Below are 17,145 nucleotides of genomic sequence, written 5' to 3' on the forward strand. Positions count from 1 at the left end.
CACCCTACGATCCAATGCAATGCCATGTGGGAGGATGTAGATTGTTATGTATTGCATAGGTTTCTTGGTGTACCTTGACTACATGTCTTTACATGTCAAGTTAAAGCAGTTCTTGTGGCCCTGTCATGGCTGCTACCAGCATATGAGACTGAGATCAAATCTCTTACTCTTCCAGCACCATCCATCAAACTCTCTATCTCGGCTTCACAAACCGCGTCCCCAACTTCCCCGTCGACAAGAACCCCCTATTGCCCATCTCACTCCGCCACCCAATCTGCAAGATCCCAAACGCCACTCGGCCATCCACCTCCTCCACAGCACCCGCCGTCTCCTCCTCAATAACAAAACAAACCTGCTCCGTCTCCCCCGGCAACAACACCGGCCTCATCCTCCCCACCCCCCCATTACCAGCACCACCACCACCACCAACCCCACTCTCCCAATTACAATCCTCATACCCCAACCCCCTCTCCAGCTCCAAACCCACCTTCTCCAGCATCACCCCCTCCTCCCCACAATTCTCCAACTGCGCCTCGAGCACCCAGCGGCGGCAGCCCGACGCCGGATCCGCGGGGGGCAGCGCGCCCGGCTTGGTGCGCACGATCAGCGAGGGCTTGCACACGAACTGGTATAGCTTGCGGAAGGTGCGCGTGCGGCCCGAGAGCTCGCTGGCTTCGTAGTAGGAGACGGTCACGGCGAGGACGTGGTTGCCTTCTTCTTTGAGGTCGAAGGAGAGGATCTTTTGGAGGGTTTGGTGCAGGGAGAGGTCGGTGCCGGTTTCGGTGGTGGTGCTGGTGGGGGTGTTGATTCCCGAGGTGGTGGTGGTGCTGGTGCTGGTGGTGGTGGTGGTTGTTGCTGTGGGGGGGTATGGTGGGGTGAGCGGGAGCGTGAGGGCGGTTGCTGAGGAGGGTGTCTTCATTTCTGCTTCGATGCGCACATCGCGAATGGTTTTGCCTGCTAGCGCTGCGGGGTTGTCGTCGGGGATGTCGTGGTTCGCGCAGAGCGTGCAGCTGAATGTTTCGCCGACGTAGGCGGAGCCAAAGGATAGGGGGAGGTTGAGGATGGGACTCAGGACGAAGGGCGTCGGGTTCGTAGGGACGCCGTTGGCGCCATTTGGGCTGTAGGCGAGGGAGGCCGGGATGGGTGGTTGGTGGGAGATGGGACCGTCGGAGGGGGAGGAGAAGGGCGGTTGGAAGGGGTATTGGGCGACGAGGGATGGGCGGGAGAGCCTATGTTCGTTTCATTTGAGTGATTGTAAGCTTACAGATCTGATATGGATGGTGGCTTACCGTAGCACCTTCAAGGATACCGAGTGCGGTTCCTTGACCGCATCATGGGACGGGTATCGTTGGTGGCTCATCGTGGGTGACCATGGCGATGCACCGTGACATAACGGGGTGGAGTTGGAGTTGGAGAGTTGGGGATGGGGAGCTGGGGCGCTCTGTGCCCCACCTAAATTTTGGGGGTGTTTGCTTACAGGCAGCTTTGGGCACGGCTTTCATGGCTGGGGGTCGCTGAGTATCACGCGACAGCAACATCAGCCCGTTTTGGCGAGTCAACATATCTCCGCAGCGCGAGGTTTTCGGTCTTCAGAGAAGGTTATTGTTAGCCACCAGGCGAACCTGATGATTCAACGGCTTGATAGATATAGGTCTACGAAAATGAGAATCAGGCAAGTTTCCTAGGAGACATTGATTGGTCCCCATCAAGCCACCGTTCACACCCGCAACTCCTTACGCCCAATATCAGCAGAGGTAGCAGCTTCGAATCATCAAGACTCAAAGCTGACTCCAAACCAAAGCTGGAGAAAGCCTAAACAATATATAAATCACCACGAGATGCAAGGCTAACGTGGGAAAAGGACAACCCAGACCATGGATCATATCTCTTGTCTCCTCTTCCTTGGTACTTCCTCACCATCAGGAAATAGCGCGGGGGTGGCTTTAGCTTGTGCTTGCGCCACGTACTTGTTCTTGATTCAAACGCCGAAAGCGGGACTCAAAGCCCGGGCGGCGGAGGGACCTAGATAGTTGACATTAGTGGCGAGACTTGAGCACTCTATAGGTGAAACATACCGCGCTGTAGCCAGTCGCACCTGGCGGACCTGACGGAGGGGGCGGCGGGGGAGCCGCAGAAGGAGGGGGAGGAGGTGGGGCAGCCTCGCTCGGGGGCGGCGGCGGCGGGGATGCCGAAGCGCCGGGAGCACCAGGGGCACCAGGAGCAGCGCTTGCCTGTCCGGCCTGGCCAGCCTGAGCAGCCGCCCACTGCTGGTACATCTGGACATATGCCTGGTAACCACCATAGGCCGCATACGGGTCAGCAGTACCGTAATACTGTGCATACTGAGCGGCGTAGTCGGCGGCGGACGTCGGAGTGCCAGTCGAGGCGGGTGGCGTGGCCGAAGCACCGGCCCCGGGCGCAGGGGAGTTGCTGTAGCTGTGGCTGCTGTTTTGATGGTGGCTATCCCGATTGTAACCTTGGTACGAGTCGCCACCACCCCGGCCGCCGTAGCCACCACCACCTCCGCCGCCGCCGTAGTTGCGGGGCGGTCGGCTCTTGAACTCCTCGTACTGTTCCTTGACATTGGCAAGAAGGTCTTCACAGAGCTCCTTGGCTTTCTGCACCTTCTCGGGATCCGGGCCCCTGTACCATGTTAGTTCAGTCTAGGCTGACCGGGCCGAGTCAACTTACGCAACATGCAAGAACATATCCTCATCGCTCTCTCTGCCAGTCGAGGCCTCCATATAGCCTGAACCCCGGCCCTTAATCTGGACGCGGCAAGTGGTTTCTTGCTGGATATGCTTGACATAGGCACCGCCATGTCCCACGACCTGGGCACGGAGGTTGAACCCCGGCACTGACTCGAGGTTGATCGGGATCTTCTCCTCGGGCCATTTGCGCTATTCACAGTCAGCTAGCGGTAAGGGAACGGAAACACTTCTACGTACCCGGCCAAACTCGTCGCGCTCAACCGGTGCTTGTTCCTGGTCCCGGCGGCGGAACCGGCGCTCATCGACAAGCTGGGGGAGTTCCTGCTTCATCATTTCCTCAATCTTGGCCACAGCCTTATCCAGGCCTTCCTTTGACGTGCTGGTAACATGGAGGTACAACGGAGGATTCTGCGGGCGTGGGTCAGCTCGAGGCCAGAAGAAAGGGCCGGATAACATACCGCTGGGGTAGCCATGTTCTTGTCGGGGTAGTAGTTTCCACGGGTGGTGACATCTTTGAAAATAAACTAGTTAATCGGTGTCCTCTAACAACAGCTGAAGGTTCAAGGTTGGCGTACCAGCACCAGTTTCTTCTTTAATCTAAATCAAGCAGCCGAGGTCAGCAGATGCAAAAGAGGGTGTGCCTGTGAGAGCTATCGTGCTTCGAGTAAGCAAGACTGTCCCGCACAAAAGTATCACGGAGGCCATGACACAGAGCTGATGGATCAGTTTGACAACCAAGGAGTAATTACCATTTTCTGCGTTGAGCCCTTCGTCAAGAGGTATCTGTTGCGCAAATCGTTGACCTCGATATCCTTGATATAATCCCCGTCGGAAATGTAAACCTCTCCGTTGATAGGGGCGGCGCCGGGGGCTGGCGAAGCATTGTTGCTGGTGACGGAACTCGACCGGACAGGTGGGACATCGACGTGCTGGATGCCTTTGCGCACCTGGAGTTGCGCATTGATCCGGGCAGCAGCCGCAGCTGTGATACGAATTAGTAACAAGGAATTGTGGGTGGGGTGGGCTGATGAAGAATCGCGTGAAAGGGAGTTTACCAGCGGCAGCAGCGGGGTCTACGGGAGGTGACCTGGTGTCGGCGGGTGCATCCCGAGGCCTCGAAAGGGGGCTACGGTCTCGATCACGGCCAGAGTCGGGCTTTCTCGGTGGGGGTGAGCGAGAGCGGCGGTCGAACCGGGATCGTCGAGGTTCGGGCTCGGTCTGGTCAAATCGCGAGCGCTTCGCGCTGCGTCGCTCAGTGTCCTCCATAAGTGTAATTTCTCGGCGTAATGCAATTATTACTAGGTCGATCAAGAAGGTGAAATGATGGAATAATGGTGATAAGAAGTGCTGCACATACGTGTTGTGCAATCGGTTGTCAGGGCACTACCACGAAAAAAACAGAAGAGTGCTGCTACTTTGAAAGGTCATGAATCTGGAAACTTTCTGCGACAACCTGCAAAAGTCCAAATCGCACAAGGCTGTTGGGCATGGTGCCAAGCCCATACCGTGTGATGTTTCAATCTGCCCATGATCGCACTGTAGTTCAAGGCTGGGGTTCATGACAACGAGTACGGGCACCACATCTCTTGTCATTGGATCTACCTATCCATGAATCGGGCCCCACAAGCCCGGAAGCGGCAGATGGTTTCTCCTCTCCATCGGCCCAGCCTTATCTCGAAATTCGAGGTGCCCCACTCATGCACCGGACTCGGAGCTGGGTCTGGACTTGAAGCTAGGGAATTGGCCAATGCAGGTTTGCCTCTCCACAACCGGCGTTGCTTCCCGCGGTGTGACAAGATCGTTTAACCAGCGGTCGGAAACTTTTATCCTTCCCCTTCGTCCCCAGTGAGGTGTAAGGTGACTCACTGAGCGACCATTTCCATTGATATTGAAACAGCGGCTCGATTCCAAACAGAGCTTGGGACCTTATCACCCCCAACAAACGGCCCTCCGGCCTGGATTTATTCGCAAAGATGGCCCTCTTTGCCTCCTCGCCGGCATGGCGCAGGTTAGCGACGCAAGCTCGAGGTGCCGCCCGCGTGGCACCATCCATCACCACCCGCAACTCCAGCTCGACCTCGGCCATTGCGTACAAGGCCATCCGCCGGCGTCAAGCACCCCTCCCCGTTGACCAGCCCCCAGCGTGGTCCGCTCAAGCGGCCGTCTCCAACATCCTCTACGAAACCCCGACTCCGTCCGCCGTCCCTCCCAAGAGGCACATTCTCAACTGCCTCGTACAGAACGAGCCCGGTGTGCTCTCGCGCGTCTCCGGTATCCTGGCCGCCCGCGGCTTCAACATCGACTCGCTCGTGGTCTGCAGCACCGAGGTGGTGGATCTCTCGCGCATGACCATCGTGCTCACGGGCCAGGACGGCGTCGTTGAGCAGGCGCGGCGGCAGCTGGAGGACCTCGTCCCCGTCTGGGCCGTGCTGGACTACACGGGGTCCCCACTTGTGCAGCGGGAGCTGATCTTGGCCAAGATCAACATCCTCGGCCCCGAGTACTTTGAGGAGCTGCTCGCTCACCACCGTGAGATGGCGGCGGAAAGCCCCAACGGCGAAGGCAACGGCCAGGAGGTCAGCGACGCGAGCCTCGTGGAGGCGGCTAAGGACTTCCACCCGAGCAAGCTTGTTGCCAGCGAGGCGCTCCGCCACAAGCACGAACACCTAAAGAGCATCACCTATTTCGCTCACCAATTTGGCGGCAAGGTTCTGGATATTAGCACTAACAGCTGCATTGTCGAGGTGTAAGTCGGGTCGCAATCTCTGCCAAGCCTTTCTGACTCATTCTAATCACTGTCTGCTCCAGATCTGCGAAGCCGTCCAGGATAGATTCGTTCCTCAAGCTTATTGCTCCCTTTGGCATTCTGGAGTCGGCGCGCACGGGTCTCATGGCTCTGCCCCGCTCTCCTCTGTACGGGCCTGACGAGGATACGCACGTGAAGGAGGCGGATGACGTTGTTGACTACAGCCAGCTTCCCCCTGGCTAAATAATACGGTGTGGTGTAGGTTGGGAAAATGTATTGGTCATGTATCAGTGGGCAACTGTTTTGATGTGACTCAAAATAATTGATCAATGTGAAACCTATTCTGGTATTGTGAACTTTTTGGTCCCCGGCACCGAAAGCCACGCCTGCTTTGAGTTGGAAGCAATGTGCAAATTGAAACATAAACCCGTTGCAACCCCTTTATAGGATCTTGCCCTTGTTGACCACAAAGGCTTCCAAGGCAGCTGCAATATTTGGTTAGCTAAGTCTTTGCGGGTGGGATTATCAGAGTGGCACATACCGGCAGCGGCCCATAGCCTGTTCTCGGCCTCCGGGAAGACAAGCGACCTGGAGCCATAAAAGACGTCGTCATCAACCTCCTCCGGGTGCCTCGGCAGGCAGTGCATGAACTTCCAGTCGGGCTTCGCGCCACCACGCTTGGCCAGCTCGTTGGTGATCTGGTACCCGGCGAAGGCCTTCAGCCTCTTCTTGCTCTCCTCCTCCTGGCCCATCGACACCCACGTGTCGGTCACCAGGATGTCGGCGTCCCGGATCGCCTCCTCGGGCACCTGCGTCTCGGTCAGGCGGCCGGGGCTGGCCACGCCCTCGCCCGCCGCCAGAATCACCTGCTTCATGGCCACGGGGATCCCGTACCCGGCCGGCGACGCCACCGCGATGTCCAGCCCCATCTTGACGCACCCGATCGCCAGGTCGAAGAGCACGTTGTTGGAGTCGCCCACCCACGCCACCTTGAGCCCTTCGAGCCCGAGGCTGGCGTCCGAGGGCGTGCGCCCCGGGAAGCTCTCGTGGATGGTCTGGAAGTCGGCGATCGTCTGCAGCGGGTGGTAGTCGCTGGAGAGCGCGTTGATGACGGGCACGGAGGAGTGCGCTGCCAGGTCGGCGACTTCCTTGTGCGCGCCTACGCGGGCTACCATGCAGGAGGTCATGGATGAGATCACGACTGAGGTGTCGTACAGGGATTCGTTTACCTGGGTGGCCGGTTAGTGTCGGAATAGAAGGGGAAGTGGTTCGGATGGTCTGCACATACGCCCAGCTGGATGTCATCCTTGCCCAAAAACATGGGATGACCACTCATCATTTGCACAGCTGCTTCTGTCGAGACACGGGTCCTGGTGCTGCGTTTGTTGAACATCATGGCCACCGTTTTGCCCGTTAGGGAGCCGTGGAGCGGTTTCGGAGGTTGCTCGCCGGCGGCGAAAGCGGCCTTGACGGCGGCCTTGTGAGATGACGCATTGAGAACGAGTTTTGTGAACTCGGCTGGGCTGAGGTCGCTAATGGACAGGAGATGCCTGGGCCCGGAGGCGCTAGATAGGGATCGGGTTTGGATATGAGCCATGGCGGATTTTATGGTGCGGCAAGCAGCGCGCGAAGACATGACGGTAAAAATCACTTGAAATTCTTCAAGGGATGTTTTGGGGGGGAAGCTCCTAATTGTTGAAGCTTGGATGTTTAGAGAGCAAAGTGAAGCCAAAGGAGCCTCCTGTGATCGAAGGGGCTTGTTGTTTTGTACACGGTCAACACGTCGCCGTGAGTCAGTCAATTCAAGACCCAGAAAAAAAAGAAGCCACAACCTTATAGGTGAGTCGCCGAAGTCGCTAGCCCGGGGAGCTTGACCCTGGATGTCTCACCAGTTAGATTTTACACGTTTCCATCTCTATTTCCATACTCAAATAAGTTCTAATCAACAATCATATACACCACAGAGAACACCGCATGATTCATAGTGATTTGCTGAACTCACAAGTATCTTGTAATTCCAATCAAGTGAGAAGTGAAGGTGTCAACTCTTCACACGACCTCCTGGGCGGTTCCTGAAAATTGTTGAATTAGCGTTTCTTGGTGTTGGATTGGCACTGTGGGATGACGAATTAACAGAGAACCATTGGACGTTGGATCTCCACTCTGGGGTTGGGACCGGGGATTGGAAGCCGACCCTGGTCTGGCGTTGGGGCGACCAGCTGTGTCTCTTTCCAACCAATGGGCGCTGCTTCGCTCGACAGAAGAGGCGACAGCCGGACAAGGCGCCATGTTTCAGCCGGCCTTGCCAGCGAAACGTGCGCCACGAAACCATCCAACAACCAACCCCATCGCCATCCACATCATCACTATCGTGTCGTCATTACACACTCCACTCGCTCTAGCGTTTACCTCTAGCCTCTTCGCACACTATAAATTGTCTCAAGTAATCCCCGCACTTGTCCAGCCGAGCCGGACCACCGCAATGTCCTCCTTTTGAGCGAGCGATTGCATCAGTATAGCAGCTCGCTAGTCTAACAACAGCCCCCGGGCACCCTACGCTTTCGTTTCACCCCATTTTCTGATACTATTCGGTATTGTCGGAGTCCGCCGAGATGGCCGACTCAGAGCAGGCACCCCTTCTTTCTGCCGACCGCAACAACAAGGGCAACAACAACGGCCCCGAGTCTCGCGAACCCGACGACTCGTACGAGTCAACCCCGCTATTGTCTAGCTCGGCCGCAACATTGCAATACGATGACGAACAGGATGATGACCATCACGGCGACTCGGCGTCCATCACTTCGCGTGCCACCAGCACATCCTCGGTCAAGTCTACCAAGAGCAAAAAAATACGATGGCCATCTATTATTGCCATGATTGTCTTGGCACTCGGCGCACTTGCGATCATGATCCTCGCGTTTATCGTTCCCACCGCCGTCGAGGAGTATGCGAAGCAAGCGGTCGTTCTCGAACCCACGAACCTGTCCCTCGAGTCCATCACAACCAACGGTATCCGAGCCAGGATACAGGCCAACTTCCGGCTGGACGCACAACGTGTCGTGAACGAGAACGTTAGGCGGATCGGTAGGGCAGCCACGTGGGTTGTGGGAGAGCTCGGGACAGAGGAGACGAAAATCAATGTTTACCTACCCGAGTATAAGGATGTTCTGCTCGGCACTGCCGCCGTGCCTCCCCTAAGCGTCAGCATCGTGGACGGTCGCAACAACGCGGTGGATTTTGTGGCCGACCTCGCTCTGGGCGATGCTGAGGGCATCCGGTCGATCGCGAACGAGTGGTTGGAGGGGAGGCTGAAGACTGTCCGCGTCCGAGGGCAGGCCGACATCCAACTCAGGGCGGGCATCATTCCGCTGGGAACACACTCCGTTGTGGAGTCACTTACGTTTGAAGGTCAATCCCTCTATCAGTCATTCGCCTCCCTGTACCTCGGAGAGAAGTCTCTATTTTGAGTCGCTGGCAAAATGCTACTTGGTTGCCATTGCCCTTATTGTTGCGAACTGTCGCTGATGAGTTGTGCAGGCAGCAAGTTGCCTCACATGCCGGAGTACAACATTACTAGGATGAATTTCAAGGACCAGCCCGTCCCCGGCGAGCGCAAAGCGATGGCAGCCGATGTCACGGTCCAATCTTTCAACAAGTATCCGATCTCTGTGGACATTCCCGAGCTTGGCTTCGAGATTCTCCTCCCTGGATGCAGCCCTGCCGACCACCCCATCCTCGTGGCTACCGCGACAACCAACGGCGTAGCCGTGCGCCCGCACGCAGACGTAGTTGTGAATGCTCACAGCCTCATTAAAAAGCTGCCCAATTCACTCACCCGCGTCTGCCCTAATTCGGACTCCTCGCCCCTTGACATGCTCTTCAAGAAGTATCTCGACGGCAAAACAGCAACCGCTCTCGTCCGGGGCCAAAAACACCCGGCCGGCGACACCCCGGGCTGGATCACGGATATCCTGTCTAGCGTTACCGTTCCTGTGCCGTTTCCTGGACGCTCTTTCGACAACTTGATTCGAAACTTCTCTCTGACCGATGTCCAATTCACCATGCCGGACCCTGCAGCAGAGCCCGACGATCCCGACTCCAACCCACAAGTCTCCGGGAATATCGTGGTTCTCGCAGGGCTTCCTTCTGAGATGAACTTTTCGTTGAACGTCACCAACTTACGGGCGAACGCGGATGTCTTCTACAGGGGCAAGAAGCTAGGAGAACTAAACCTGAAGGAGTGGCAAAAGGCGAACTCGACACAAATACCAGCGAGGAAGCATCGCGAGGCCGCGCTGAAGATCCAGTCGCATATCAAGAACGCGCCACTCAACGTAACCGACGCCGACGTTATGACGGATGTTCTTCAGGAACTCTTATTTGGCGGGGAAGTGGTGCTGAGCATCAAGGCTCTTGTGGATGTCAAAGTGCAGACGACACTCGGCCAGCTCGTGGTGAAGGCGGTCCCTGCGGAGGGGAAGATTCCAGTAAAACGTCCGTCTCCTTTTTGATGATATCGTCAGTCGCCCGTGTTGGAGTTGCTCTTCCGTCCACGGATCAGGTTAGGTCGGCAAACTAACACGGGCGTCGCGTAGCTCTCGGAAAGGATCTCCTGGGCGCTGCCGCACCCCAAGTCGGAAAGGTCGAAATCACCGACACAACCCCTGCCTCTCTTTCACTACATGCATTAATTAATATTACAAACCCAACGCCGTACTCGGCGCACATTCCTTTCGTTAGTTTACATGTCGAGAGCAACGGTACCATTATCGGCGAGGCATTTGCAGAGAATGTGGATGTCAAACCAGGCAATAACACCAACCTCCCCATCTCAGCAGTATGGAATCCGTCGATGGGCGGCGAGGAGGGCCGTGAGCGTGGCCGCAATCTCCTCTCGGAGTACATATCCGGTTACAACACCTCGGTCACCATCCGCACCCACCGCGGCAGCATCCCGTCCCTCCCGCTCATCGGCGAAGCCCTCTCTCGCCTCAACCTAACTCTCCCCGCCCCCCGACTCCGCCTCCCCGGCGAGGATAATGACGATGGCAACACAGACGACGGCCGAGACTCCCAACCGCACTTCATCCGCGACGCCACTTTCCACGTGCTCTCCTCCACCGCCACCTTCACACTAGTCTCCCCTTTACTGCACAACACCATCTACATCGACTCGGTCAACGCCACGGCGCTGTACAACCACACGGAGCCCATCGGCCGCATCGAGTATTACGACCTGCCCTTTGCCGCGCCCCCGGGCTTTTCCGTCACCCCCAAGCTGCCCGTCGACTGGTCCCTGGACTCGGTCGGGTATGGCAAGCTCCGCGATGCGTTGGGCGGGACCATGAAGCTGGATGCGCGCGCGGTGGTGGGGGTGAGGTTGGGGAGGTGGACGGAGAAGGTGTGGTATGTGGGAAGGGGGATTGGGGCGGGTGTTAGGTTGTGATTGCTTTTTTTTTCCTTTTTGGCTCTTGTTTTTGCTACACGCGTAGTAAGGCCTGGACGGCGTGATGGGTGTGATGGCTTGTCTGGCTTGTTTCCTTTTGGGGGAATACGGAGTACTGGGACGTGGGTTATAAAGGGCAAGGGACAGAGAGGGCTACAGGACCTGTTTTTAACATGCTAAGTACATGGTATAGTACATCCAGAATGTGTGTGAATACTCCAAGATATCCAAGCACTTCTCATTGAGGCATCGTGACCCCAGCCAGTACTTTTATTCTGGAATGTTTACATTGGCCAGGGGGCAGAAACTCGTCCTCCTCCCCCGACTCCATTGAAGTGATGCCAAGACCTAACTTCAACTTTAGTGGGGTACCCCACGTCATAGGGGCCTCCCAACAGCTGATGCAGCAGCTCAATTCTGTCGGCTGACGCGCTTGTGAGAGCTGCACGTGTATCGTTAATGGCTTGCATGATGGAATTGCCTCTCAATGAGGGGTTACGTTGTATTTCCCGATATGTCCCAAAGCTGTGTTTTAAATAAGGCGTTCCTGAGAGCCAGAAAGAACGCGCGGCACCAGGGACTCTCGGAGCTCTCTAAAGTTACTTTTAGTGGCGCCACTCCCTGTAAGACGGTCAAACGGCCTCCCTAAATCCGGCACGGCGCGGCACGGCAGGCAAGCTGGTCTGTTCCGCAACCACCACCAAGACAGCTTGCGACATCGCATCCTCCTGACCTACCGAGCTACGAAGCTACCTACGAAAGATAGCTCTATTCCCTCTCGACGCCCGCAACCAAACCACGCGTGGCACGAACCCCGAACCGAACTGAACCGCGATGTCCTCGCAGGACACGCCCTACCGATAGAAACACACAGACAGCAGCAGCCAGCAGGATGCGCGCCATCCTGCCGGGCAAGCCCGAGTCGCGGCTGCAGGCCCTGGCGACGGGATGCTGGGCGTCCAGGCGCATTACCGTGAATCCTTTTCCCTCCCCCCCCTTTACCACCCCTTCCAACCAACCCAGCTAACCCCGCCCCGTGCTGTAACCAGGCCTACATAACCGGCAACGCGCTCGCCATCCTGGGCCGCCCCGACCAGCTGCTGCAGACCGTCTATGACGACGACCCCGACCCGCTGCAGGCCGTCGCGCTAGACGAGGCCTCGGGCAAGATCGCCGTGTGCACGCGCCGGGTGGTGAGGGTGTATAAGCCCATTGGGGTGTATGTGGGTTGGGGGAAGGAGAAGGGAGGGGATGGGGAGGGGGATGTGGGGGCGCTGCAGTGGGGGCTGCAGAGCTGTTTTGAGGTTGAGGGTGGGGGGGATGGGGGGGATGGACAGGTGGGAGAGGGGGAGGGGGGGAGAGAGGGGGATTGGCCGGCGGTGTCGTTGTCGTGGGGCGCGTCGGAGGAATTGCTCGTTGCGCATAAGAGTCTGGAGCTGTATCAGACGTCGTCGACGTTGGCGAAGCCAGAGTGTTCGTGGCGGAAACGGCTCGCCAACCCGGTCCGACTGGCGAGTTTGTCCTACGACTCGGCGTATATCGCTTCGGTGGGGGAGTACGATCGGCTGGTGAAGGTCTGGCGGCGGTTGAGCTATGGTACGGGGGAGGTCCGGTTCGATTTCATCTACTTGAGGCATCCGCAGCCTGTGACGGGAATCCAGTGGCGGCGGCCGCATCATGTCGACCAGACGATCGAGAACGCCCTGTACACGTTCTGCGCGGACAATGTGCTGCGCGTGTGGGTAGGGTCGGATAGCCATGGGCATCAGCACCTGCATTTGTGGGGGAACCTCGACTTGCGGGATGCTATCCCGAAACAGGAACCCAAGTCCCCCAAGGCGGAGGACGGTTCGCGCTGGGCGTTTGTCATGCATGGGGGAGATCTCGCCGCCGCGACTGAAAAGGCTGTCCAGGAGGGGACACAAACAAAAGAGGGGGCTGCTGCGCTGGAGCATCTTATCAGCGTTGCAAATCGCAGCCCGGAGATTTGTGTCGTGCTAGACGGCCGGGGGCGCATGTCCGCGTGGGCGTTGGAGAACATCGGTTGCAAAGCGAGCAAGCCCAACGTTTTTAACGTAGCCCATGTCACGTCTCCGGAGCTGGACTTCCTTAAAGGAAACTCGGGCTCGACAAGTCCACATGTTGAGGCTTATAGTTACTGTCATTCTGGGGGCCACTTGCACATCCTATTACATTTCTTTGACGGGAGGATCGAAATCTACCGCGGCAATATCGCCGCCTTGTTCGACCGGAACCCGAAGAGGAGACGGTTAACCCAACAGTGTCTTTGGACGGGGCATTCAAGGCCAATACGCAAGATCGTGCGAAACTTTAGCGGCAGGGCGATTGTCTCGCGGACGGAGCATGGGCAAGGCGTGATCTGGAAACACGAACTAGATGCTACGCGGACCGGGCTCGCCCGACAGGCGGTGATCCCGGAACAGGGGCATATCCACCGGATGTGTCTCCTCAGAAACGGCCGATTCGTCGTCTTCCTCCGCCACGAGACTATCTCGCTGTGGGACTGCCGTCAGTCGGCGCCGACGATGTTAGCTGAGCAGAAATACGACGTCCCTGGGAAACCGCTCTGTCTGCTGGTGCTCCCAAGGCAGAAGATCGAAGACTATACCACCGCTCATATCGCCACCATCACATCAGAGAAAAAGGGGGTGGTCTGGGAGGTCAAGTTCCCCTTTTATTCCCGTACGCACTCGACGACCCCCAGTAGTACCAACGGAACCAAACATCAACAACCCTCGATTCGCGAATTCGTCAAGTTCGCGCTCGAAGACGCCGGCGACCTCGCTTACGTCCTGCCCGTCGATCCAGCCGGCACCACCCCCCACGTCTCAGGCTTCCTCGACGTCTTCGCCCGAGACGTCGCCATCTCCTACACCCACTCTGGACGCGTCGAGTTCTGGACCGCCCGCGTCGGCCACAGCGGCGACGGCGTCGAGTGGCTATCCACCTGCTCCATGGAGACCAGCGTCGCCAACCCGGCCCTCGTCAGCGGGAGCACGCGCAAAAAAGCAGCGCTCGTCAACGCGGCGCGGTCCGCGCTCACCATCTGGGACATCCGCGGCGCGCGCCTCGAGTACACGCAGGACTTCGAGAACAGCCACACCATCCGCGACCTGGACTGGACCTCGACGCCCGACATGCAGTCCATCCTGGCCGTCGGCTTCCCGCACCGCGTGCTGCTGCTCTCCCAGATGCGCTTCGACTACCTCAACGAGGGCCCCGCCTGGGCCGCCATCCGCGAGATCTCCATCCGCGACTTCACGCCCCACCCCATCGGCGACTCGGTCTGGTTGGGTGATGGCCATTTGGTGATTGGTGCGGGTAACCAGCTGTTTGTGCAGGACCGTCGGTTTGATGCTGGCAGCTCGCTTGTTACGAGCTTGAGGCTGCCGCAGCGCCGGGTTGGGCAGAAGCATTGGGATCTGTTTGAGGTGGTGCAAAGGTTGAATGGGCCGCTGCCGGTGTTTCATCCGCAGTTTTTGAGCCAGTGTATTCTGGCGGGGAAGATTGTCCTGGTGCATGCTATTCTGATGGCGCTGTATCGGACGCTTAAGTTTTGGGCCGAGGGGGATGAGTTGGATGATTATTTGGGCTTGCAGCTGGAGGACTTTTACGAGGTTGATCATGTGGGTTTTTTATTTTCTTTTGTTTTGCTTTGCTACCCTGATGATTAACGGAGGCGCGATACCTAGACTGGTGCTGACGCATGGCAGACCACCAAGACGTCGTCCAACAAGGACCCGGGCCAGTACCTGCAGCGGCGCATGTCGTACGACGACGGCGGCGACGAGCCCTTCTCGGAGGAGGTGGCGGCCGAGATCAACGAGCGGCTCACGCGCATCGACGTGGCGCAGCTGTCGGGCCACGAGCAAATCCAGCTGGTCGACATCATCGAGTGCGTCGGCCTGGTCGAGAAGCAGCGCCGCTCGCTCGACGAGAACGGCGCCCGCTTCGTGCTGTTTTTCAGGCAGCATGCTCTGCGCAAAGGCCGCACCAGCGAGATCCAGATGGGCTGGCGCGAGATCAACTGGGCGTATCATTCGACGAGTCAGGACGTGCTGGTGGATTTTGTGTCGAAGCAGAGCCATGGGAAGATGCTGTGGGAGAATGCGCGGGAGAGTGGCATCTTCATGTGGTTGGCTGATAACGCTGCGGTGGTAAGTTCTGTCTTTCCCGAAGGGAAAAGGGGGTGGATTGCTGACAGGAGAACAGAAAGCACAGTTTGAGGTGATTGCTCGCAACGAGTATACGCAAAACGAGCTCAAGAACCCGATCGACTGCAGTCTCTTCTATTTGGCCCTAAAAAAGAAGACGGTTCTGCAGGGTCTGTGGCGCATGGCGACCTGGAATCGCGAGCAAGGCGCGACACAGAAGTTACTAGCAAACAACTTTGAGGATCCCAAATGGCGGAGGACAGCGCTGAAGAACGCGTACGCCCTGATGAGCAAGCGGCGTTTTGGTATGTCTCCCCTCTCCGCCTCTCCTCTCCCGTCTTTGACTAACAGCAGCCAGAATACGCGGCCGCCTTCTTCCTCCTCGCCGACCACCTACACGACGCAGTCAACGTCTGCCTCAACCAGCTCAAGGATCTACAGCTAGCAATCGCGGTAGCACGCGTGTACGAGGGTGACACGGGCCCCGTGCTGCGGCGCCTCCTCGAGGAGGAAGTGCTCGCCATCGCGGCGCAGGAGGGCAACCGCTGGCTGGCGTCGTGGGCGTTTTGGATGCTGCACCGGCGGGACATGGCGGTGCGCGCTCTTATCGTAAGTACCAACACCCAGGAGTCATCCATCCCCAATACCACCACCACGACCACCACCCTCTCATCCAGCTAACTAATCATTCCTCCCACCCCGCCAGACACCCGTATACACACTCCTCGAAACCCCCGGGTCACCCGACCCCCGCTCGCGGCTGTTCCTGACCGACGACCCGGCGCTGGTCATCCTGTACAGCCAGCTGCGGCAGAAGACGCTGCAGACGCTGCGCGGGGCCAGCAAGGTCACGCCCAAGGTGGAGTGGGAGTTTGTGCTGCACAATGCGAGGCTGTACGATCGGATGGGGTGCGATTTGTTGGGGTTGGATTTGGGTATGTGCTTTTCTTCTTTTGTGGTTGGGTGGCTGGTGTCCCCCCCCCACCCCCCCTCCCCCTTTTGCATTTGCTAAGGTTTGGGCTTGGTTGTGTTATGGTTGCTGACTTGATGGTGGTGGTAGTGCGCAACTGGGAGTTCCTCCAACCTGCCGGACCCGCGGCTGGGTTGGGCGGGGAGGTGAACCCGCTGAGGCTGCTCCGGAGGAGGGAGTCGCTGGTCGTGGCCGACTTGCCCGTGCCGTCACAACAACAACAGCAGCAGCAACAACAGAATGTGCCGGCGGAGATGAAGTCGGGTGGTCACTTGCCTAAGCAGCAACCGGCGCCGACGGTGTTTGAGGAGCCGGATGCGAATTCGCTGTTGGATAGTTTTGGGTTTTGATTGGGAGGGTTAGGGGAGGAGGAGTTTTATCGTTTTCAGTTTGTTGGCTTCCAAAGTGCCTGGGTCCGTTTTTGGTGTTGCATAGTTAGCGTATTGGTGGTGTGTTTGGTGGTGTATCATTAAGTGTCATTGAATGGGTGCCGTGCTCTATTCTATGTAACTAACTTGTGCAAGGAACATAGCAAGGCGGAACTCCAGATAGTAGTTATGGAGAATTAAATCCAAGGTGTCTTCAACCTATCTCGTACTTTTCTTTTTTATTGGCGTTTACCATTCAGACAGACAAGACAGTGTGGGATGAGAAAGTGAGACAAAAGAAGAGAGGGTTGAAGTCAGTAACTGCCTATTTCGGTTAGTGTCATATCACTCTAACGCGAATGAACCCTTGAAATCAGCTGGCGGACAGGCGGCGGGGGTTTTATTAGCGCCGGTCTCGCGCCTGTTGATCATCGCCCCAACCACTCAAGCAGGACAGTCAGCCATCAACCTATTATTCATCAACAACAAAACCCCCCCCCTACATTCATTCCCTCGAGTCGACTTCACTCGACACCATCATAATCCATGTAGTAGTAACGGGAGTTCCCACCATCCTTTCATTCCCTCTCCTCAGCGGATTCAACAGCCGCGACAACCACAAAAGCGAGCCATGGCGACCCTCTCCACCAAAGCAACCACCACCACCGCCAACACCACCGCCCAAGATGACACCAGCCCCCTCCTCTCCTCCTCCTCCCCATCACCCCC

General features: G+C 57.5%; 4 protein-coding genes across 4 annotated transcripts; 2 read left to right on the plus strand and 2 right to left on the minus strand.

Annotated features, from left to right (window-relative positions):
* Positions 1-193: 193 nt before the first annotated feature.
* Positions 194-3,977, minus strand: F5144DRAFT_595163 (uncharacterized protein; the record flags this gene model as incomplete). Its single annotated transcript, XM_066790665.1, has 8 exons — positions 194-1,229; positions 1,290-1,441; positions 2,076-2,643; positions 2,707-2,900; positions 3,170-3,222; positions 3,287-3,308; positions 3,461-3,693; positions 3,767-3,977. The coding sequence occupies 8 exons, from the start codon at positions 3,975-3,977 to the stop codon at positions 194-196; spliced, it is 2,469 nt and encodes an 822-aa protein (XP_066639626.1).
* Positions 3,978-4,324: 347 nt separating this feature from the next.
* Positions 4,325-5,797, plus strand: F5144DRAFT_632328 (small subunit of acetolactate synthase-domain-containing protein). The gene is made up of 2 exons (XM_066792493.1): positions 4,325-5,457; positions 5,520-5,797. Exons 1-2 carry the CDS (start codon positions 4,685-4,687, stop codon positions 5,698-5,700), a joined length of 954 nt encoding a protein of 317 aa, XP_066639627.1. The 5' UTR covers positions 4,325-4,684; the 3' UTR covers positions 5,701-5,797.
* Positions 5,798-7,565, minus strand: F5144DRAFT_581822 (Aspartate/ornithine carbamoyltransferase). The gene is made up of 4 exons (XM_066789451.1): positions 7,460-7,565; positions 6,746-7,372; positions 5,999-6,686; positions 5,798-5,942 (listed from the first exon to the last, which is right to left on the minus strand). The coding sequence occupies exons 2-4, from the start codon at positions 7,091-7,093 to the stop codon at positions 5,899-5,901; spliced, it is 1,080 nt and encodes a 359-aa protein (XP_066639628.1). The 5' UTR covers positions 7,094-7,372; positions 7,460-7,565; the 3' UTR covers positions 5,798-5,898.
* Positions 7,566-7,705: 140 nt separating this feature from the next.
* On the plus strand, positions 7,706-16,683 carry F5144DRAFT_517497 (RAVE protein 1 C terminal-domain-containing protein). Its single transcript, XM_066786643.1, has 12 exons — positions 7,706-8,865; positions 8,995-9,951; positions 10,053-10,899; positions 11,792-11,876; positions 11,953-12,120; positions 12,250-12,582; positions 12,724-14,550; positions 14,617-15,081; positions 15,137-15,383; positions 15,437-15,687; positions 15,785-16,013; positions 16,139-16,683. Exons 1-12 carry the CDS (start codon positions 8,070-8,072, stop codon positions 16,396-16,398), a joined length of 6,465 nt encoding a protein of 2,154 aa, XP_066639629.1. The 5' UTR covers positions 7,706-8,069; the 3' UTR covers positions 16,399-16,683.
* The last annotated feature ends 462 nt before the right edge of the window (positions 16,684-17,145 follow it).

This window comes from Chaetomium tenue, assembly GCF_020726465.1.
Source record: "Chaetomium tenue strain MPI-SDFR-AT-0079 chromosome Unknown F5144scaffold_6, whole genome shotgun sequence".
Taxonomy (NCBI): domain Eukaryota; kingdom Fungi; phylum Ascomycota; class Sordariomycetes; order Sordariales; family Chaetomiaceae; genus Chaetomium; species Chaetomium tenue.